Source organism: Nipponia nippon, unplaced genomic scaffold (assembly GCF_047370975.1).
Source record: "Nipponia nippon isolate SJK-2023a ecotype South Korea unplaced genomic scaffold, ASM4737097v1 scaffold_7, whole genome shotgun sequence".
Lineage (NCBI taxonomy): Eukaryota > Metazoa > Chordata > Aves > Pelecaniformes > Threskiornithidae > Nipponia > Nipponia nippon.
The window spans coordinates 30,226,298-30,248,474 of NW_028262391.1; the positions used below are offsets into that span (position 1 = coordinate 30,226,298).

General features: G+C 41.5%; 1 protein-coding gene across 11 annotated transcripts; it reads left to right on the plus strand.

Annotated features, from left to right (window-relative positions):
• The first annotated feature begins 118 nt into the window (after positions 1–118).
• On the plus strand, positions 119–22,163 carry PASK (PAS domain containing serine/threonine kinase). Of its 11 annotated transcripts, none has more exons than XM_087739047.1 (18): positions 119–796; positions 1,006–1,219; positions 2,316–2,551; positions 3,557–3,727; positions 5,063–5,203; positions 5,771–5,905; positions 6,572–6,865; positions 7,214–7,376; positions 8,834–9,008; positions 10,213–11,402; positions 12,075–12,256; positions 14,205–14,372; positions 15,158–15,283; positions 15,906–16,040; positions 17,564–17,763; positions 19,243–19,376; positions 20,948–21,094; positions 21,302–22,163. In XM_087739047.1, exons 2-18 carry the CDS (start codon positions 1,048–1,050, stop codon positions 21,514–21,516), a joined length of 3,984 nt encoding a protein of 1,327 aa, XP_087595173.1. In that variant the 5' UTR covers positions 119–796; positions 1,006–1,047; the 3' UTR covers positions 21,517–22,163. The 11 variants fall into 11 exon arrangements, 10 of the variants coding, with proteins under 10 accessions (XP_087595173.1, XP_087595174.1, XP_087595176.1 ...); XM_087739048.1 differs by having other exon boundaries at positions 119–325; XM_087739050.1 differs by having other exon boundaries at positions 119–1,219; positions 7,214–7,313.
• Positions 22,164–22,177: the final 14 nt, after the last annotated feature.

A 22,177-nucleotide genomic window follows, 5' to 3' on the forward strand; every position in this document is an offset into this window, starting at 1 on the left:
AGGTGGTGCGCCGAGGGGGCGGGGCAGAGCCCGGGCCGCCAGCCACCCACGCGCGTGCGCACCAGCGTGCGCACCGTGGCCTTCTGGGAGTTGTAGTTCCCTACCGGCAGGGCGGGAAGCGGTCGTACCGCCGGGCGCTTCTGCAGCGGCTGGGGACCTGCACCCTCCCCACCAGCGCCTCAGGCGTTACGAGCTGCTTTCGGCCTCGTCGTTCCACCTACAAATTCTTCGGAAGATAGCTGTCATCCTGCAGAGGGGCATTCCACGTGCAGCCTTCCACCCCCGGAGCAGGAAGCCGCAGGAAGGTCGGCCAGGGTTGCCTGGGGTCGGTGGCTGGAAGCAGAGCATCGTGCGTTGTGGCGGCGGTGAAGGAAAGAGAGGCCAGAGGGAGCCACAAACACCGGATCAGTTTTGCCTCTTCCCGCGCCGGTCCCCATTGGCTCCCCTCCGTGCCGCTCTCCCACTGCCTTCGCTTATTGGGCAACGCCGCCGCCGAGTCCCGCCCCCTACTTCCTCGCGCCTGCCGGCTGTGGGGTGGCCGCCCTGGGGAGCGGTGGCTGTCGCTGTCCTGCTGGGGCTGGGGCGGGCCAGGGCTGCAGCCTCGGGAGGGTCGGCGGTGCGGGAGGCACCCTGGGTGGGAGAGAGGCTGTGCCACACTTGCTGACTCAAAACTGGGAATTACTTCCAAAAGTACCAAAGCTTTTGCTTTTAAAACGAGCAGGAATGGGGAGAGAGTGCCGGCTGGGGGCTTGGTAGCTCTTACAGAAATATGGTGGAGGCGTCCTATTGATCACAGGTACTGCCTGGGCAGGATAATAGTCAATAGAGTTACCTTTGTGTTAACAACACAGACTAAACGTTGATCGGGATGTGCAAGAGCAAGCGGCAGTGTCGCCATAACTTACAGGGCTGTGCTTTGGGCTAGAAGACATCATTACCTGCCAGTGTCCGTAGGGTTAGTGCCTGATTGTAAGGCTGACTGAATTTCTTATGTTTCGGTTACAGATGATGGCTCCATAGGTGTGGAGTGGCAACCAGACTGTGATCATGGCAGCCAAGGCTTATAGCCCCTCTGAAGGGGGTTTTCTGCCTTCATCAGTAGGTTTAGTCCTTGTTCACTTGAATGACTCTGATAAGCTAAGTAGATCCTACCCCTGGGCCAGCAAGAGCAGGAAAAGTCAGCTCTCTGAACTCTGCCGGCTTGGAGCATCTCTGTCAGGTAAGCACAGTATTTTGAGATTGAGTTCGTATGTTGTCAGTGAAGGTGATGTGTTTCAGGCGATTTCAGATCTTCCTCCTTCCCTCCCCAAAACCTAGAGGTGATAGCAATAAGTAGCTGCCAGAAAGCGCTTTTTCAATAAGCATCTGAGCCATAGATTACTGCAGGCTGGGAGAGTTTACAGGAGATGCGTTGCTGGATAGGTGCTCTGCACTTGTACTTGTCCCTGGGCAACCTTTGTTGGCTGCCATTGGACCATCCTGCCACGTTGTATTATTATCTAAAACATTAAAAATTTCCAAATGGGGAGAAAGATGTTATTACACTGGATTCTGTTAGGAGGGGAAGAACTTTGCAGTTTACAATGCATCCACATAAATGTCTTTGTTTTTTATCATGGTGAGCATATTCATACTGTATGTGGTGCGTAAATGCAGAGATGTCCTTGTGATGAGTTGTTCATAATGCTTCTTCCACTACTGCTAGACCTTCAAAACTGCTTACTGTTTTGGGAGTGGAGCGATGGCATTTGGCTGCTGATGCCACTTCCCAGGGAAACATTTTTTACAGGCAGAACTTTTCAAAATTTTAGTAGGATCATTTGGCATTGTGTAACATAAAACATTGGTGTGGGCACAGGTATTTCAGTGTTACGTCTTGTGAACAGTTAATTAACTGGCTTCTGACTAATGCAGTATTTAATAAGGGCTTGAACATTTACTGTAATTATATTTAATAACAGTTTCAATTTTAACTTGAGACATTTCAAAACCTTTTTAAACTCTGTTAAGTGAAAAATAAAAGTTAACTAGTCTGGTTGAATCTTATGGATGTTGGCAATTCTTTTCTAGCCTACGGACTGAGTTTAATAGTTCCAGTGGCTGTGATTCAAAAAGATACGTTTATTAGAATTGTTTCTGTTTTCTTCAGTTTCATTGATTTTATTTTCTTGTAATTTTTTAAAAAATGTAGAAGCATATATTTGGGAATTACTTGACAGTTGCTTCAGCTGGCAACTGATTTTTTTTTATTCATTCCTCTAATACTCCTGTACTAGACTGTTACAGCTACATAGCTGATCTTTATCTTCTCACAGGGAAGAAATGGAGCTCTTACTGTTTGTCTTCACTGGCAGCTCGTAACATTTGTGCCAGCAAAATTGGTAACTCGTGGACTCAGTGGGATTCTGCCTCTCTCTCCACTTCCATCAGAAGTTCTGCTTCTTGTTCCTTTTTGCATGCCCTTGCTGCAGAGGAATCCAGCCAGTGCCTCCCAACTGCTGCACGCAATCCAAACAAAGCCATCTTCACCGTGGATGTCAACACAACAGAGGTATTTGCAGTAGCAACTGCTAAACTAAGCAGGCCATATCTGGTATAGGTTGCATGACATCAGACAGGCTAAAATGCCTGTTATTGTTACATTTATCTGCAGGCAATCGGAGCATCATGAAGGCATTTTATAGTCTGCTCAAGCTCAGTAGTCTTCTAAAGACTGATAATGTGTTTATTTCCATTGCAGGTTGTGGTTAGCAAATCAAAAAAACAATATCAGAAGCACAGATGTCTTGAGTCTTTTTTTCAAACAGAAGAAGGGAATTAAGAAGAGTACAGCTGTGATGTGGCATGAGGGAAGAAATGAAAAGCAGAATGTGCTTCAAGCCTTCTGTTTGTTAAGTGCCACCCTGGGATGGATTTGTGGTGGCACTAGGTCTCTATCTGGCCCAGTAAATATGCCTTTTGCATTGGGAGGGAGAGGATTTCTCTGTTTCTGTCCTGAGAGAAAACATTAATATAAAATTGAGCCCTGAAAATTTTAAAAAGCTGTGCCATTTTTAGCTTGAACTGACAGTTCGGGCTTACCCATCTTAAAGGCATTTAATCCTGACTTGGTCTATAACACAGGCTTAATTATGTCAATGACTGGTGTGATTACGGCATGCCTTCAGGTGTGGATAAAATGTTGTGGTCTGCGAGGCTCTGCCTGCAAATACAACTTTGTAGTTTTGCCTCTGTGGATGTAATTATTTAAACAACACAAGAGGCTGGAGCAGGTAGGCAGTTAGAAGAAAGCAGGAAACCTAAAAGGAAAGCAATGTCTCAAACCCTCTTAACCAAGAAGACATGTGGGCAAGGGATGTCCTAAAATAATAAGCTTTAGTGAACTGTTTTTGAAGATTTCAGAATTTAAAAGAACCACTCCATTCCCACCAAGAGGAGGGGATTTTATAAGACATTAAAGCAAGAACCTGAGGAGGTGGTGATCTACTAACAAAACTTACAGCTTTTATTCTTTGTTTTGTTTTGGTGTTTTGTGGGTTTTTTTCTGCTTTTCTAGATCCTAGTGGCTAATGACAAAGCCTGCAAGCTGCTTGGGTGCAGTAGTCAGGAACTCATTGGTCAAAAGCTGTCCCGCTTGATATCCAAATCCAGTCAAGAGGTATGGGAAGCTGTGGGTGAGGACTACATAGAAACTGATGAATGTTCATCGCTGGTTTCAGGAACTGTGGTATGTGAAATGTTCAAGCAAATATTCCCCACCATATACAGTGGTTTTGTTGGCTTTGGTTTGGGGTTTTGGGTTTTTTTATATATTTTCAGTATAATTTCCTGATATATTTAACTTTGTGGGCATTTGGCAATTATGTAATTTGTAGGACTGTTTGGTTTAAAAGTTTGCAGATGCGGGAATTCAAAGGGCAAAAGATGGTTTGGGAGGCACCTGTGAGAGCCTTGCAGCTGCCAATGTGTAGTCATGATGACTAAATCAGAACTTCAAGGACATTGGATTTAAAAAAAAAAATCAATATAGATTGCTTAACATGGAAAAACCTATTCTGGAAAAGTTCCCAATTGTCTGGTCTTTTAAAATATTTTAAAAATTACCTTAAATTGCATTGTGCTTATTATAAAGTTACAAGTCAGTCAAATACTGTGAAATGTCTGTGCCAAAACACCCTAGTTGGTGCAAAAGAGTGGAATTGATATTTTGCCTGTAGTGGGATTGTTTATAAGAAAATTGCATGAGAAATGTCTCAAAATTATTTTCTTTTGCTGCTGTTTCGTGCTGTCACTAGAAAATACTTGGCAAATGAGCTGATGTTCTTGCTGGTGTGTTATTTTTGTACTGGAATTGTTAGCATCTCAGAGCTTGATCTTCCTGAATCCTCAATTGAATATGGGAAAAAAAAGAAAGTACCTACGTTTGATTCAGTGAAATCCAGAATTAAAATTAAATGTCTGATAAAGGCACTAATTCTAAGCTACAGCCATTCCTAGTACTTTATCGGAGTCGCTGTGTAATGTATAAACCCATTCTGTCACGATCATGTAAAAATTATAAAAGGCTTGATATGAACACTGCAGGTTATAAGATAAATAAACATTTTCTGATTTGAGAAGCATCTCCTCCCATAAGAAATTAAACTGCTATTTTTGCAGCTTAAATTAAGAACAATGTTACTAATGTGGAGTATTCATTAGCACCATGGGACGTCTCTTAAATAAGGCATCTCTGAAAGGCACTTCTCTTGAATGCAAGGTATTAGATTGGCACATTTATTATGCTGAAGGAAATGCTGTTAGTCTTTCTGAGGCTGGGAGAGAAGATACAAAAGTAACAACGACATTTTGTGTACAATCAGTGAATTATTTACAAACCTTTTCATCTCTATATTAAAACTGTGTTTCTTCCAATAAAAAACTAGTAAGTAGTCAAGAAACAATGTTGTTCTAACAATGGCAGGGAGATATCTTGGTTCAATATCTTATTCTTGTTTGAAATTCTTGCTAAGTAACCACAGTCTTAGTAAATTATGACTACATCTCTGAATCCTATGGAAAGGTGGATGTTAGAGGCCATCTGAAAGAGAAGATTCCTGTCTCGGTCTGGCTGAGGCGAATAAGAAGCAAGGACAACCAGTGTTGTGTGGTTGTGCTCGAACCAGTGGAAAGACTTTCAGCTTCTGTTTCCTTCAGGGTTGACGTGAGTGTTTTCCTAATGATCAAAGGAGACCGCAGTTTGTGAGAGTTTATGTGCAATGAAACATGTCTAAAAGCCAGTAGGCACATTACTATTTGTGAACATGAAGTGTGTACGTAGCATTGCCTGAAACTGGGATTGCATATGTAGGACCTGTGCATGTATCTCCCATGCGGCTTACCTTGACATATGCGAAAAGTCACATTAAAATACACTGTCTGTCCCTCGGGGACATCTTAGATTTGAACAGTGACGGTTTCGCAGGGGGTTGGTTATTCATGGCAGCGATGCCCTTGTGAAGGGATCAGCTTGCTGAGGAAAAGTTCTGTGAGGAGCGTTGGACCCTCCTGCTTCTCCCCTATGGCAAAGGGCAGGCTCTCTGCATGATAATGGAGAAATATTGCATGATGCTGTGTCTGCTTTTACTGAGGTAGTTGGATCCATGAAGAGACTGCAGAATGAAACATCCTGCCATTTGCTTAGATATTTGCAGAAACTGTTGTTAAAGGATTGAGTGGACTGTGGCTAAAATGCTAAAATTAAAATGGTCCTGTAAATTTTCTTCCCAAGGGAGAGATTACATCATGTGACCTCCTTTTTGCCCATCTCCATGGCTACCCAACATTGGAAGAAGTAGTTGGGCTCCACATAAAGGACCTGATTCCTTCTGTGCAGATCCCTCCTCTAGGCAAAAAAATCCCAAAGGTATAGACCAACCACGTTCTTCTATACTCTTCCCATTTGGAACATAGGTGCACACGCTTTTCCCTCCTTATGTAACAGAAGAAAGCCTTTTCAGAGAGAAGTGTAAGTCCCCTGAAAAAGGGTATGCTGCTTATTTATGGAGCTGCTGTCTGAGTATTTCCTAACTAGGAATGAGACTAAGCCCCGATCTCTCACTGTGGAATCTGTCCTGGTGAAAGACACTTCTCCAATCCTGGCTTTTTGAGAAACCATGCTGTCTCTGTCAGCTCCCTAAAATTCCTTTGAATTCTTTAGTCAGTTTCAGTCATGTCTGTCTGAGGAGTGAAAGTCCAGAGAATACCCAGATCTTGCAAATGCCATGAAAACGGGCAGCTAGATAGTTGAAAGAGGCCTTATTAATGCCTCATTTGCTGAAAAGCTGCAGCATGGACTCTTCTGGTCTTCATTGTCAGAATATTCATATAGGAGTTCAACACTGGATTCCAAATCTTTATAAAACCAGACTTTTTTCATTTTGATATTCACAGGATTGGTTCATTTTTCTTTTCCTGATCCTTTTTCCTGATAATGTTCCTGTGTAATTTTATATGAATACTGAAATAAACCCAAAACATTTGATTAGTTAAAGTTGTTTGTTTTTTTTTTTTGCTTTTTGCTTTTATTTAGAACCTTAGGATCCAGCAAGCTGTAGGCCAGTCCAGAGAGGGTAACATGTTTCCTCTCAGTTTAAAGCTGCAAATAAGCCTTCTGGAGGAGGACCAAGCAGCAGTGCAGAAAGATGGTGTTCCGCAGACAGAAAAAGAAGGCTCTTTCACATGCTATCATTATTCTGCTACAGTCGTGGTTTTCTCCACCATCAGTGGTCTTATTACTGTCCAGTCAGATGGAACCATCTGTGGCATCAAGGATAGTTTCGCTTTAATGCTCTTTGGCTATGAGAAGAAAGAACTGTTGGGAAAGGTAAGATAGGAGTTTTAATCCCTCCCAAAAGACTGCTGTGTCTGGCAGCATATCCACTAGAATTGTAAAGCTGTGTTTACAGACTCATTTCTGTCTGTCACAGAACCTGTGTTCCATGTGTTTGGCGAGTGAGTTGTAGGATGATACGCAAATTCCCTTGCTCTAATTGCTAAGTCTTGCAGTGCTGAGGAGCTAGTATGGATTTCAAGCATATGTGCTCCATCAGTCATGTGGATTGCTTTTGTCTGGCTGTTCATGAGAATGAGGTCCACAAACATGGATTGTTAGCATTTTCCCGCAACCTGTGAGAGTCAGCTTAGCTTTATAAGGTTTCGTTCTGTGTTTTAGAACATTACGTTCCTGATCCCTGGTTTCTATAACAACATGGAGACAAGCAGTGACTGTGCTTTGCCATTACCTCCTCTTGATGACTCCACAGGGACAGAGAGTGAGTGCATCTTTGAAGATGTTACTGCCTGTCATATGACTGGCTCTGGCTGCTGGAACAAAGGTAAAATGAATAGAGATGAGAGATTAGCCGATGAACGTGGGAACATGCTTTGTAAAAGCAATGTACCTCCATGCAGTTTTGAAATTGGATTTCCGCTATAACCTAAGGTAAACAGAATTGTTCACCTAAGGTTGTGCTTCTCTCTTTGTTGCTAAGAAGATGAAACTGAATATCCAAGTTGGAAATGACACTGTTAATAGAGAATTATTTGTACTTAGCGAGTGCTTCCCTTTCCCTTCCTCCCCTGTTAGGATCTCTGAGTATTTTAAGATGTGTAAAATATAGCTTTTGTGACAGTATTGCAGTAGAGCTGTAGATACTTAGGACTAATATTTTAAGGGAAAATTCTAATATTGTTCTCAATTGGCTCATGTTGCTTGCTAATATTCAATGTTATGTTGCTGTGGTGTTTCAGTTAGGAGGCATCACATATTTCACTGATGCAGTTCACTGCATTTACAAAGAATTGATCAAAATTGTATTTCTCTGAACACAACAGGAATAAACAGAAGGAAGCCTCATATCTCCAAATCTGTCTTTCCAGCTGCCCAAAACAGAGAACACAAGCAAGTGCATGCTTTCGTCCACATCACAAGAGATCTTTTATGCTGGTTTTGTCACCTTCATTTTATTTTTTTTCCTGTTTGCCTTTTCTCTTTTCTTTGCTTAGAAATGCACATCTGCATTGAAACCAATGCACACTACTGGAACAAAGAAGATAGTAGACAGCGTGCAATTTCTTAAGTAATTTTTTGATGAAGCGATGCCTCTAATCTAGGAGTAATTCAGTTCTTCAGTGAGGAAGCATTGTTGGCACTCAGCCTTTGCTAAATGGAAGGACTGTTCTAGATTTGAATCTAGATTTGTTCACTCATTAACAATACTCGGTTTGCTTCATCTTACAAACTCATGTTTTTTTCTTTTGATCTGTTGTCACTGGGGAAGGAAAGAAGTTCTTGTCTTATTCTTTCTCTTAAACATGTCTAGACTGTATACTTTTTTGTCTTGCAATTTTAGTGAGTTATATGAGTGCAGTCTAAACCATTTTATTTTAAGTGTTTGGAATGGGGAGTGTATGTGTGTTTTGGGCTTTTTTTTTTTTTCTGCTATTTGTATGATCACTTTATTTCCAGTTTCTATATGGTCACCGGCTTTTTTTTAGGTCTCTGATCCAAGTAGCTAACCCAGGAGGCTAATACCTGTCCAAGAGCTTTGATAGGAAGGCAAATTTTAGCAGCCCTGAAACATTTAGATTCCTACATGTGATGACTTCTCAGGCCAGAGTAGAGTGGGGTGCTCATATTTGGACCACTTCACCTTAATCAAGTCTTTTATACTTAATTCCATAGGGATGAGACAGACCAAGGCAGTTCCAAGATTTTTTTTCATCACTGTTGTCTCCAGAGCCTAAACATAAAAGGTTAACTTGGTATGGTTTTCTTTCTTGTTTGATACAGACAGCAGCTTTGTGGCTGCATCTTTAGCAAGCCTTCTGTCAAGAGATGAAGAGCAGAAATTGGAAAGAAGACATGAAGATGACAAATTAATACATGATGAGACTAAACAAAAGAATGGGACCAGTTTATTTTCTACTCCCTCACCTCCTGAAGTGGCATCCACACTCTCTAATAGGTAGGCATTTCATGGCATATTCACTTTGAAAAATGAAGAGCCATGGTGGCAATCACCAGCAAAAACTGTTTCTTCACCTCTGTGATGTCTGTGGGAAGGTATAACGAGAGCCTTCTGCACTTTGCTGTCTTTAGAATCTGAGCGCTATTTGCAAGACAGGTTGAGTTTTGCCTACCTTAGGTTTTTGTTTAGATCTGTACAACCTACAATTGTAGTTACAGGAGTTCCATCTCTAAAGGGGACCAAATGCTTCACCCGGGCAATTAGGCTCTACCTTTGCTACATCAGAAACAGTGGATGTTTATCTCCTTCCATGTTATCCTCCAGCTGGTGTTGCGCTGAAGCCAGGTTACCTGGAATGAATTCTAAATGTTATTCCTTCTGGTGCTCAGTGTAACTGTCAGGTCATCCACTAAAACAGAGTACTGTGTTACTGAAGTCCAGCCATTTTTATTGTACCTTTCCAGGTCTTTTTCCTGTTACAAGGTTAGAAATTCTGCACAAGTACCCATATGATGCACATGGTTTATCTTAAGTCAAATTTTAAGCTTTCCACACTAACAATTCTAACCCTCAGAAAATATTTACTGCCCTTTTTAATATATAGACTATTACAGCACAGTTCTTGCTGCTTTTTAAAGAAACTGATAGTCTTATTGTTTCCTTGTGCTCTCCTGGGTTTATGTCTCTGACATCATACTTGGATTGTAAGTGCTCTGCTGCATGGATTGTTTTTCTACTCTGCATTTTTACTAATAGAAATGCTTGTAAAATACCTTGTGCTATGGTCTTCAGTGAACCATGGTTAAATTGACGGATGGGGATATCCATCTTCTGTTGGACAGACAAGGGATTTTCTGTTCCTAAGACTGGTAGTATCCTGCCACGTGTCTTGGCTTTTCGTTGTGGTAAATGATCTATGACATGTATTTAGAAATTAAGCTAGAGAAGGAAGTAATCCATAGGGAAAGAGTGCCATTTGAGTGTACCTGCTCTTCTTTGGTCAAGATGGAATTTATTAGGATTTTGGATGCCTGTGCCAACAGCTTTCTGCCTTTTTCTTTTAAACTTGAAAAAAACCCCAAACAATTGGTGCAGGTTTTAAATAGTGACCATAATAATGGAAGAGTGGGTAGTATACAGTACTATGGTTTTCTCATTCTTTCGTCATCATGGTATCACTAATAACTTTGAATCCTTGCAGTGAAGACAGCATTGCTACTGATGGGCTGTCAGCCCACCATAGAGAGCCTCACCCTGGAGTCTGGCTTGACAGAATCAGAGCAGTGGAACAGTGCAGAACAGCGGAAACTGTAGGATCAAATAATTCTCAAAAGATGCTCTATGCAAGGCTCTCTCCCACATCATCTGATTCAGAACAGTTGGATTTAAGTCAGAACATGAAGATTCCAGTAAAAAGCGGTGATAGTGCAGTACCTGGTGCACCTGAGACTCGAAACACCAGCGAGACTAGTATCTTGCCTAACCAATTACAAGTTCGTCATCAAGACCTCAAGGAAGGAAATTGTCAGCAGATCTGTAGGTTACCATATGAAACGCTGAAGCATCAGCACTCCACTGAAGCCTGGGGACAAGCTTCTTCAGGAAATGTTGCCTGGCTGCCTGTTTGTTCTAGGCTAGAAGACAATCTAGATACTGCATCCTATGGCCCAATTAAGCTGCCTTCTGATGTTACCTGTAACTCACCTGGAACACCAACAATAGATGAGCCATGGTCTGGGACACCACCAGACGTTTTCTTTGGAAATGGAAGAAATACTATCCATGATGTTTGCTTAGGAAATAAAATGGGTTGCAGCGCTTTTGCACCAGGAGTTGCCACAACCTCTGAAGACGTTAAAGAATCAGATGCTGAGCTGAACTGTATTTGCTCTGGTCTTGAGTTACTGGGTCTGCATATTGGTGTCAAGGGGAACTCAGACAATTGTTTAGGTATTACTGCAGCTCTTGTAGGAGCATTCTCCTCTGATACAGTAGACTCGGCTGTAGGCAATATGCTAACTCAGAAAAACAGTGCCTTTTCAACTGGACAAGAAAAGCAGCTGTTGAATGGTGTTGCCATAGATGATGGTTCTGGGTGGCTGGCCTCCCAAAGGCATTTAGAAAACTCTGAAGAATCCTCCAAGGCATTTCTTGAGAAGCCTGAACCTTTTGCAGAGACTGTGGGGAACAACGTCAACAGAAACCCACTGAAAAGCAAAGGTAGTCCTGAAGAAGACTGTCTGTTGCATGGGCAGAAAAATATGGAGATAAAAGTAACATCAACCCCGGTGAAACAAGAAGGAAGGTTGAATCCAGCAGCTCCTTTGACCTTGGAAATTCTGGAAGGCAGCTACACTGGGAATTGCTGTCACAGAGATGGTTCACAATTAAGTAAGTTAAACCTATTTCTCCCCTTCCCAAAACTCTTATCGGGATGCCCCTTTTCACCCACATTTTTGCAGAAGGCAGACAATTCTGGTTAGAAGCTCACAGTGGAGAGGAAGGAAGAAGCTCTAGCATCTAGAAGAAACAATGGTATATAAGTCTACTCAGAGGGTATTGGAAAAGCAGGTGGTATAAAATACAAAGTTACTAAGAAATTAATCCAGACTGAATAGTCAGAGATATTCTTAAAACACAGTTAAAAGATTTGAACCTGATAGCTTCTTCGGAACAGAAAATATAAACTCCACTGTGACACTTGTATTTAAATTGTGTAATGGAATGTGTTTCGTTCACTCCTTCAGCTGGACTCTGTGGCTTGTAGTATAAAATCCCCATTTTTATGTAATTTAGAATAACAACTGAAATTAATAATCACAATTGGACACTGACAAAAGTTTCTGCCGGGGGGTGGGAACTATGGAAGTAGCCAAGTATGTCTCGAATAGCTGTGCTTTTGTCAGCCCCTCTGATGATTCCTTACTGAGTAGGTGTTCCCCAAATGAATAATGGAGGAATTCACTTTGTTAAGAGCTCAGAATTTTGTCCTAAAATGTCTGCGGTCTTGATAAACACTAAAGTTTCATTCTACCATTTTAACTTCCTCCCTTGTTTCTACAGGTATACTCTTTGAAGTGAAACGTGTAGAACTGCAGGACCCTGCCATACTTTTCTGTGTCTGGGTGGTGAAAGACCTTCTACAGAGCCAGAAGGAAGCTGTAGCAAAGACTCAGCTTTTGGTCTCCAGTCTAGCTAGCTCTGTCCAGTCTATTGCAGATCTTTCTACACATAGTCTTGGAGAAGTAAGAAATTCTACCATTGTATAATATTGAGCATTTCTTTCCTCGATTGACTGTTAAGCTGAAGCTAAAGTCAAAAAGTTTTTCAAATTAAAATGTCATGAAGTGGTGGGTGGATATTGTTGTTTCTTTGTTTTGCTATTTTTATGTCAAAAGAAATGTTTCTTTGCTGTTAAAAGGACAATTGCTATTTTGTAACATTTCTGGTTGTGTTTGGCTTTGTGTAGTTACCTTTCCAGTCTGAACAATGAAAGCACCTAATTTTAAACTTGTTCTTAGGCTGGTTTAAGTACATCTATGATAGATGTTTGCACCAGTGTGGTGAGATTAATTAATTTTTAAATCAGTGTAATCACACTGGCACCAATGACACAACATTATGCGAAAAGGAAATACTAGGCTGGAAACTTCCATTGACTGACTTGTGTCAGCAAAAGAAAACTGTGGTTTTTAGCTGCCTCCTGAGATGCTGCATTCCGGGTGGTGTACAGAAAGCTAACACCGCATAGCTGAAGAGTAGGTACATGTCAATGCCATAAAACTTGAACACAGAACTGCTCGGGCCTGCTTTTTAGTTAGCAGTGGGATGTAAAACTGACAGTACTTTGACCAAGGCTGTAGAGGAAAATAGTGTCTTTGATCAATTGAAATAGGTAATGGTGATCTTCTAGATCCCTTGAATAAATGTATATATTCCCTAGATCTTTACATAGCTGGATTTTATGATGACCTTAACAGAGAAGTACATACATATTTAGATATCACACGTGGAACATGTATAGTGGTGACAGTTCCAAACTACAGGAGACTCTAAGGAGCTGCTGTTTATTGAAATGTACTGTAGATTAGACGTGGTTTCCCTCCCTGCCTCGCCTTTAATCAGTGAGCTGGGAGATAAAGTAGATGTTTGAGTGAAAAGCTTGGCTATTGGCAAAACTTGCTATTTGGAATATTTTTTTATGAGACCTTTGAGAGCCAAGTAATAAGGTGGCTCTTGTTTTCCTTTTAGAAAATCATCTTCCATGTACATGCACATGTATGTTGAAATATAAGTAGTTCTGACCATTTCATGTATAACTCCAAATTTCACTATTCAAAACAAATGCCCCTGTGAGATTTGTTGTGTTTCCTCTCACTATGGAATACTGTGTATGTCATAAAGATGTTCTGTTGTCATGCATTTTAGATGCCATCTTTGGTGGAGAAACCTAATAATCACTGAGACAAACAACCCCAAGCCCTATCCTCAGAGCAAGAAAAACTTCTGTTATGTTTGATTTCTCATGCAGTGTTGCAGGCCTTGGTAGGAAGGCATGCGATGTTTCTTTACTAGGGATTTTACTACGATGTTAAAATTTAGGAGGGTATGCCTTGAACTTCTTTGCTCTTTGTGTCTGCTAAGAGACAAATCTACAGAACTAAAATGCTGTCTTACCAGAAAGTTTGGTAAACACTGGTAATTTAGTATCTTTTATATACTAACTCTTTTTAGGTTACTGAGGCAAATAGAAATCTCCAAATTTATAGACAGGGCTTAAAGCAGCACCTTTTTAGTTCTGTTCATCTAGAATACACTTACCTGGAAAAATGACATGGAAAGTGACTTTATCAGATAAAATTATAATTTGGTGATAGACTATAATAAATTTGTTTTCCTACTTGCACAGAGAATTTTGTGTGAGCATCTAAGGTGCATATGCTTCCGTTTTCTGTACCTTTCTCTGAATTAAGCAGTATTTGTAGCTGCTGAGAGCTAAGTGTTGACTTAACTTGTCTCGTATGGTGATAGTTACATCAACGTACAGTTCTTGCTATCAAAACCAAAGATCACTCCTTTTAGCTATTCTTGCAGATGTGTACTTTCTTTTCAGTATTTATTTCATTTTATAAACATGATTCTGTGGCTTGCTCATTTTTTTTCTTGTCTTATTTTTTTTTTATCTGTACCTAGGCCATCAGATCAACTTCACTTTTTGAGAATTCCCGAAGAGCTGAAGAGCTTGAAGTATTAAGGGCATGTGAGGGAGAATACGCAAAAAATTACAACACTTTCAGTCTTATTGGCAAAGGATCTTTTGGCTTTGTCTGGACTGCCAGGGGCAAGAAAGATCACCAGGAGGTTAAATATTTCTTTTAGATCTCATTGCAATAATTATTTAGGATGAAAACTGAAAGGTTAGAGTGTTCATATTCTGTCAACACTACACTATTAAAAGCTGCTATTTGGTAGTTTGGGGTTTTCCTTTCTTTAAACAGAAATCTGAAATCACTAACCTCATGGAAACAGTACAGCAAAATGTTCACATTGATGTAGTATATGAACTGTTACCTAAGACAACAGACACAGAATGAGACTGACCATATAGCTAATTTAACCTGTTGAAAGAAGTATACATTAAGCTTAACAGAATTACAGGTTTTAGTCTTCTGTTACTAAAGAGAATGACAAACTTCAAAGTCTTTATTGTGCCACAACTCAAGAATGTGAAGTAGACATGTTGAGGTTATGGGACCCTCCTCTTTATCAGCAGAATTATTTTAGGCGTTGAGAGGCAAGCTCTGGTGTTTCTCTGCGTGGATGTGAAATGCTCATTTCCCTCCACTGTACCCCTATGCCAGAAGTCACCACTGCTGTAACTGGGTTGATAAGAGAGCTGGCCTGTCAAGGCCTTTGGAATTCAGAGCATTGATAAAAAGAAAATACATATGTTCCATTTCTGTGCATCGTTTGACTTCTAGGACTAAATTAGTTTAAATATGTTTAAAGATACTATAACCAATGCACATTGGGTTACTTCTGTCCTTCTGGTAATATGATTCACTAACATTTTTCCTGGAAATTAACTTGCCAAACACTTAAAGCCATGCTTTTGCAGGTGATGCTGAATGCTGTTGTCTGTGTAGGTTGTCGTAAAGTTCATCTGGAAGGAGAAGGTGCTTGAGGACTGCTGGGTAGATGATCCTGATCTGGGGAGAGTTACTCAAGAAATTGCAATCCTGTTGAAGCTGGAGCACCCCAATATCATTAAGGTACAGTGAACTCAGAGTGAATGCAGTTTGAACTGCATCAGATGCTTCCTTTGAATACTTGGTGTCTCGTGTTCCTCTTCAGGGGCAAGGAAGTGTCCTGTATTAAATCTACCTTTTCAGGCAAGAAAGGAACCTACCTATCCTGCTTTGTTTTGGAGGATATGTTACGGCAGACTATCACTTGCTTCAACACTTTCACCCCAAACAATTGATGTAAACATAGATCTGAAGGTGTGACTCTTAACAGAAAAAAAGCCTGTATGTTATTTTAAGATGATAGGATGCATATCTTGGAAGTGTGATGTCACATCTGAACATGTATCCAGATTATTCACTGAACTAGTACATATCTTGATTCCTGTTCTTTGTTTTGGGGTTGTTGGTTTTGTTTGTTCCCCCCCCCCCCAGTAAAAGAATTCTTCTTGGTTTTAATTCTGCTTTCAGTTTTAATTATGCTCTCTTTCCAAGAAATATTTGTGCTCAGTGAAATGAGACTTCAAAGGTTATAATATATGTTGATTAAATCTCCAAGAGGAGAGCAGCGTTTGTTTAAAAAAAAAAAAAAAAAAAAAAGAGTAGTTTGAGGATGAAGCACATGATTAAAAAAGTCTGTTATTTATAGGTGCTAGATGTATTTGAAAATGAACACTTCTTCCAGCTGGTGATGGAGAAGCATGGATCTGGTCTGGATCTCTTTGCATTCATTGATAATAAGCCCAACTTGGATGAGCCATTAGTGAGCTATATATTCAGACAGGTGAGAGCTGGGAATGTGCAGTTGCTACATGCAGGTAGGATTTGGTTAATGTAAGAACCAGGACCCTATTTCACTCAAAAGAATTACTGGCTAATCAGCAGGCATGCTGAATCAGTCACGCTCAATACCTGCAGAACTTTTCCTCATTATTCTGTAGGGCTGATTTTTAGCTAACTGAAATGCTACCTGCAGAAACCTTTTTAAGGTTTACGTAGAAACCTGTAACAAAGGAACCTTTACAGGACCTTACTTCATATTAGGATTTCCTATAGTGCCATTGCCTCTTGGCTATGATTGTAGCAGCACGCACCCCCTGTCACCAGGATGCCCATTCATGTAGCAGTCATGTTTCCTCTGTGGGAGGAGGAAAGCACATGGAAGTTGCCCCAAGCCTCACTACAAGCCATGCTTTCACTTAGATCAATGCTTATTTTAGATTGGTTCCAGGGGTAAAGGGCTCTCTTCTTTTTAAGGAATTTAAAATCAAGAAATTAACTTGGATTTTAACATGGCATAATGAAAAATAACTCAAGGTAGTTTACTGTGGGTCAGGAGATTGCCTGAGAGCTGAATTGTCTTTTGTTCATTGAGTTAACTGCAACAGCAGTCCCCAAGTAATTCACACTTGCATGTTTTGGAGTAAGTTCCTTGCTCTAAGGTATGCAGGAATGACTTCGTACATGGTAACCCTCTGCTGTGTCCATACCCCCCTTGCCTGGGGTGCTGATGGAAGATGGTAGCCAAAGTCATGCACCTTCTCTGCTATGCAGTGTGCATTCACAAACTGCAGTCTATGGTCCCTTTAGACTTCTGATGGATAAGCCCTTTTCCTAAACAAACCTTGAGTTTGTAGGGGTGCTTTGTTACTTCAGACCTGTACAGTATTTCTCTGCAGAGGGAGCTTTGTATTATAAATAGAAACTTTTCTCCCTCAGCCATCTGCTTTTCTTGCTCAAATGTATTGTGGTAGGGATCACGATTGTCTCCAAGGTGATATAATTCTGATGATATTCTTAATTATGGCACTATAGCATGAATCGTGCAGGAAGAAGAATGGAATTTAGGAGTGACTATTATTTATACCAAACTTCACTCTTAAATGCTTTGTCATCCTGCAGTATTGGAGGCACAAGTAATATCCTCTGGAGAAATCAAAGGACCCTCCAAATGAAGCTGGGATAAAAATAGAGTAACCCGCAGGACTGTAACAGTAAGCTCTGATGATTCTATCCAAAAAAAACAGCACATCGTGACTATAGTATGCCGTCTTCCTGCACATTTGTGAGAGGAAAGCAAGCAAAGGCTTTTTTAAGTCCCTCTCTTGAGAGCATTGTAACACCCACTGCAGCAATGCTGACAGGCATGCTTGAGTTCCTTTCCAGTTACCAAAATTAGGATCTATATCTTGTTCATATAGTGTCAACACAAGCCAAAATGTGGCTATCAGAACTCTGTGATGCCATGTAGATTATCCAGGAGGACACCACTGTGTAGTAACACCTAGTTTTTTCCTCCTCTTTCAGCTTGTGTCAGCTGTTGGGTATCTCCACTGTAGAAACATCCTTCACAGAGATATAAAGGATGAAAACATTGTCATTGCTGAAGATTTCACAATTAAATTAGTCGACTTTGGTTCAGCTGCCTACCTGGAACCCAACAAATTGTTTTATACCTTCTGTGGGACAATTGAATACTGCTCACCAGAAGTGCTCTCTGGCAAACCGTATGTCACCCTCTGAAAAGTAATTTTTGGGTCCATCACACTAAAAAAAAGTGTGTGCAGGGCTGGAATAGAGAAGCCAAGCTGCTTTGCCATTGATACTCTGATATCAGAGTATCTAACCACAGAAAACTGCAGTGAGATTTAGGATACTGCAATGACAGAAATTACTTGTAAAGGTTTGCATGCACATAAAGTAGGGCACTGTCATGACAGAAATTATTTTAAAGGCTTGAATACATAAGAAGTTGTTTCTGAGTAAGTCTGTTGACAGGCTTTCTTATTCTCGTCAGATGTTTTGCAAAGCCTTGCACTAATGTCTGTTCTGCTGCAGAGCTGAGTTCAAGAACAAGCCTATGATTTTGATTTCCAGCTTGGCAGAAGACTCTGGATGAGTTGTGTTGTGACTTGAATGTATGCTTTTTCCTTAATCTTTCATAATATGTACATCAGCTTGCTAACCTTCTCTTCATACCTGCATATGAACACACTGACGTGTCTCTACTAAAAGCTGCTCTTTTAGAGAGATGGTATAAGCAAGTATTGCTGTATAGCATCTGCCCCTTACCGTGTCTGTGTTTTGTACTTCCCCCACTCTCATCTTGTCTGCTGTGTTCTTTCCTACTTGCTTTCCTGTATGAATTTTTGCAGTTTGATCACTGTTCATTTCCCTATTCATTTTTGTGCTCCTCTGGACCCAAGGGTTCTTCCCTTGCAGCTTGCTGCTATCTTGGATGTGCTGCCCAAATCTTAGCTGTCTTGTCCCTATTCTCCCCTTCTGTGAGTGCTCTTTGCCTGGAGGTTGGCAGTCTCATACCCACTCCTGGAGGGAAGCCTTACCATCACAGGGTGGTAAAGATTAATTGTACGTGCAAGTGTGTCATCTTGCTCTCGTTTCACAGCTGTTTTCATGGGTCCTTCAGGCAGCTCCTCTTAATGGAGCGGGGGGCAAAAAGCTGTGCAAGGAGGGGAGGAAATCCCTGCTGGGAACTAGATGGAAGATGAAGCAGCACTGCCCTAGGAATTCAGCCTGTTACTGTGTGAAGAAACTGTCCCTTTTTCTCAGATGGAATCTAGATAGTTAATATTTATTTCCAAATAACTTCTGTTTTGAAAGGGGTGGGAGGGGGCAAATGGGATTCCACTGAGGTGTCTGATCTTCCATTTAAATATTTACTTGATAGTTTTGGCTTATGGTGAAGAAGGAGGAGGCTTAAGTTCTCTTGTCACCAGCTTATGCATGTGGAAGTCTAGGTGCATATTATAGATACTCATCAACTGAAATTGGTTGGCCGTTCTTTGGTTGTTTTTTCTTTCATGGAGAAGAATGATACAGATTTCTCAAAAACATGAGTGCCTTATTAGAATTCTCACAAACTTCCTATGCTAGAAGGGCTATCAGCTGCCTTTTTTCTTTTTACTTTCTTTAGCACACAATTACATATATGCAATCTGAATTTATGCAAGTTTATCTCTGCATAGGTACCATGGCCCTGAGCTGGAGATGTGGTCACTTGGTGTCACCCTTTATACCCTAGTATTTGGAGAGAATCCCTTCTGTGAGTTGGAGGAGGCCGTGGCAGCTGTCCTGAATCCTCCTTGGCCTGTGTCAAAAGGTGAGGTTTTTTTCCCCATTTGCTTTTCTAAAGGAACAGATCTTGGGAAAGTATGAGCAGTATTTATTCCCCAGAAATAAAGGGGAAGACTGGAATAATGCTTCCAAATGTGCTCTGCAATGATTTTAAAAGCAGCTCACAGAAGCAGAGTTATCCAAGGTATCCTTTTCAGGTAAGTTCTGCAGTTCTTCCTGCCTACGATGAATACAGCTATCTGCTCTATGTTTTATTAGTTTCAAATTCCAGGCCTCCCACTTATTATGATGACTCAACCTATCAGCTTGTCAAGCTCCAGTTAGGTTTATACCTGAGAAAACCAGAACAAATAATGCCTGATGGGAAGGTTCACTCTGGCAGATAACTTTAAGATCAATCATGGCACTCATATAACTCTAACGCAAGTTTTATCTCACTTGAACTATTGCCAATCCATGCCATGTCACTTTCGGGATGGATGATAATGTGTTAATTTGTAATTTCTGAATGAATTGTATGGCTTGACCTCACAGGAAAAATACATTGGCCTTGTTTTCTGTTGGAGGTATAGAAAACTAATTGTATGTCAGGCTAAAGAAATCTTCATCAACAAGTTCTCTGGGGTCCTTAGCAGCACTATGGTTATAAGGCTTCAGGGTGCTGCAATTGACTGGTAAATTCTAGAAGCTTTCCCTGCACCCTGAATGCACCTTTAATCACAGATCAAACACGGGATTGTTGTCTGAAAAGTGGATTTGTTACCTGGTCTGCAGTAAGTAAATCATCACACAGTCAGGAGAGACATTGCTTATTTATTTCAGGGTTGTGCAGTCCTGGGTGCTTGGTGGTTTCCCACAAATCAAGCACACCTTCATTAACATACAGTGACATTGTATACATTCTAAGTATCTGTTTTCAGTGTTTTACAACTCTGCATATTCATTCTTGCTTCTTTTGGTTCTTGCAAGCCTCATCTCCTACTTAAAGGTACAGTGTGTTTTAAATTGACAGAGCATGCTCAGTGGGTAGGGTTCTTTGCTTGGGCCGGGGGCTTTATTGCTGGAGGTGTGGTTTTTACTGTGTTAATTAGCATAGTTCACTCCTAATTCAAGTGATTCTCTTTGGTCTTATCAGTCTTTTACTGCCTTCGAGCTTATCTTGGTATTTTCTAGCCTGGCTGATTTATGTTGCCATCTTGTTCCTTCTCCCAGGGCCATGTCTGATTAACTATCTACAGAGGTTGAATAGTATCCTTTGTTTTGTTTCTCACATGTCTTCAACAGGATGACTGCAGGACAAGACTGGGCTTGGAAACAGTGAGTCAGGGTTGCCTCTGTGGCATTTGCTTCTACTTCTGTCCTCCTCGGTGTCATAACTCTGCGCTCAGTTCTCTGTTTTCACAACCTGGATATCTCAGATCATTCCCAGAGCTGAGCCCATGTGACTAAGACTGTGGTAGAACAGTACTGCACAAGGGATTAATGGGGAGGATTTGTAATTAAAATCTGCATTCTCTGAATATAAACCATACCTTGCATTCCTAGCATGCCTAAGATACCGACTGAGCCGTTCCTCTTACTGCTTTCTCTCCCCAGGTCTCATGGATCTCATTACTGGGCTGTTGCATTCAGTTCCAGAGCAGCGCATGACTCTAGCGGTGTTAGTAGAGGATTGTTGGCTGAAGCAGCCTGTAAACCTGGGTGATTATACCTGGGAGGAGGTATACATCTCTGTTGAGACAGGTGAGACGATGTTCTGAAGGCTTTCTCCTCCACCCGGGGCCCGCCAAGCACACGGGAATGATTTATAATAGAAGACTGAGCTGGGGTTAGCAAGATGCTTCTCATTGGAAGGCCATCTGCTGATATCCAGGTGTGCTCAGTTTGAAGATACGCCTGTTGTGCAGCGGGACCTGTGCGTCACCCCTTGCTCTTTGTCTTTCTCCCTAGAAAGCAGCGGATTCAGGAACAGTTCTGGTGCATGCGCACGCAGAGACAGACTCCCAGCTCCTCTCCTGGAGGGGGAGCCATGCTCCAACGCTCCCCACTGTGAGCATGCGGATCCCCGCTGGGAAGAAGCAGCGGCTGTAGAGGGCCAGGGCTGGGATCTGGGGCGTTGCTGCCCTCCCTCTCCTCAGCACGAGCCCCTCCATGGGGAACGGTAGCTCCCTTCCTGCAGGACACATACTGTCACTCCAGAACCGACAGGAATTAATTGTAAGCGCTTCTCTCTTGTAGAAAGATTGCTACTGCTTCTCTCTTGTAGAAAGATCGGGTGGTCAGTGCTGAGCCGTAGGCAGGGCAGCCTTGAACTGCTCTGCCTGGCAGAGTCCTTCAGAAAAGCTGCTCACTAATAAGCATTTATCATAGTTCTTACACAGGATGTGTTTTAAATCTGTGAGGCAAAGATTTTCATGTCTTGTTTAAATTGTTCATAAGTTGGAATATATTTTTATTGGCTGTTTTTATATGCAGTTTCATTCTCTCTAAAAAGCAAATGAATAAACACTTCGTCTCGGGTGACTGCCCTCTGCCTGTTGTTCGGAGTTTGTGTGCACGAAGAGGCTTCAAAACCAGACACAGAATTGCATTATGGGGGGGTCCCCCCTTTTCTTTTGGTCAGAGTCCTCGCTATACCCAGGAAAACAGTCCTTGATTTTGATGAGACAAAGATACGGGAAAGAAAAAACAGATTCAGTAAAGAGAATTTAAACCAGTTCAGAATACCGAGACAGGGCGCGCTCGCCCCCGGTGCTCGGGAGGAGGCAGGGGCAGGGCAGCTGAGCTGGGACTCGCCGCCTGTGCCCCTCTGGGGGGCCGGGCTGG

Excerpts from the sequence above, each read along its gene's own strand:
- PASK (XM_087739047.1), top strand. The coding sequence starts at position 1,048 with ATGGCAGCCAAGGCTTATAGCCCCTCTGAAGGGGGTTTTCTGCCTTCA. Across the intron at positions 2,552-3,556 it reads TGGATGTCAACACAACAGAG|ATCCTAGTGGCTAATGACAA; the intron begins GTATTTGCAGTA and ends CTGCTTTTCTAG. Across the intron at positions 5,204-5,770 it reads CTGTTTCCTTCAGGGTTGAC|GGAGAGATTACATCATGTGA; the intron begins GTGAGTGTTTTC and ends TTTCTTCCCAAG.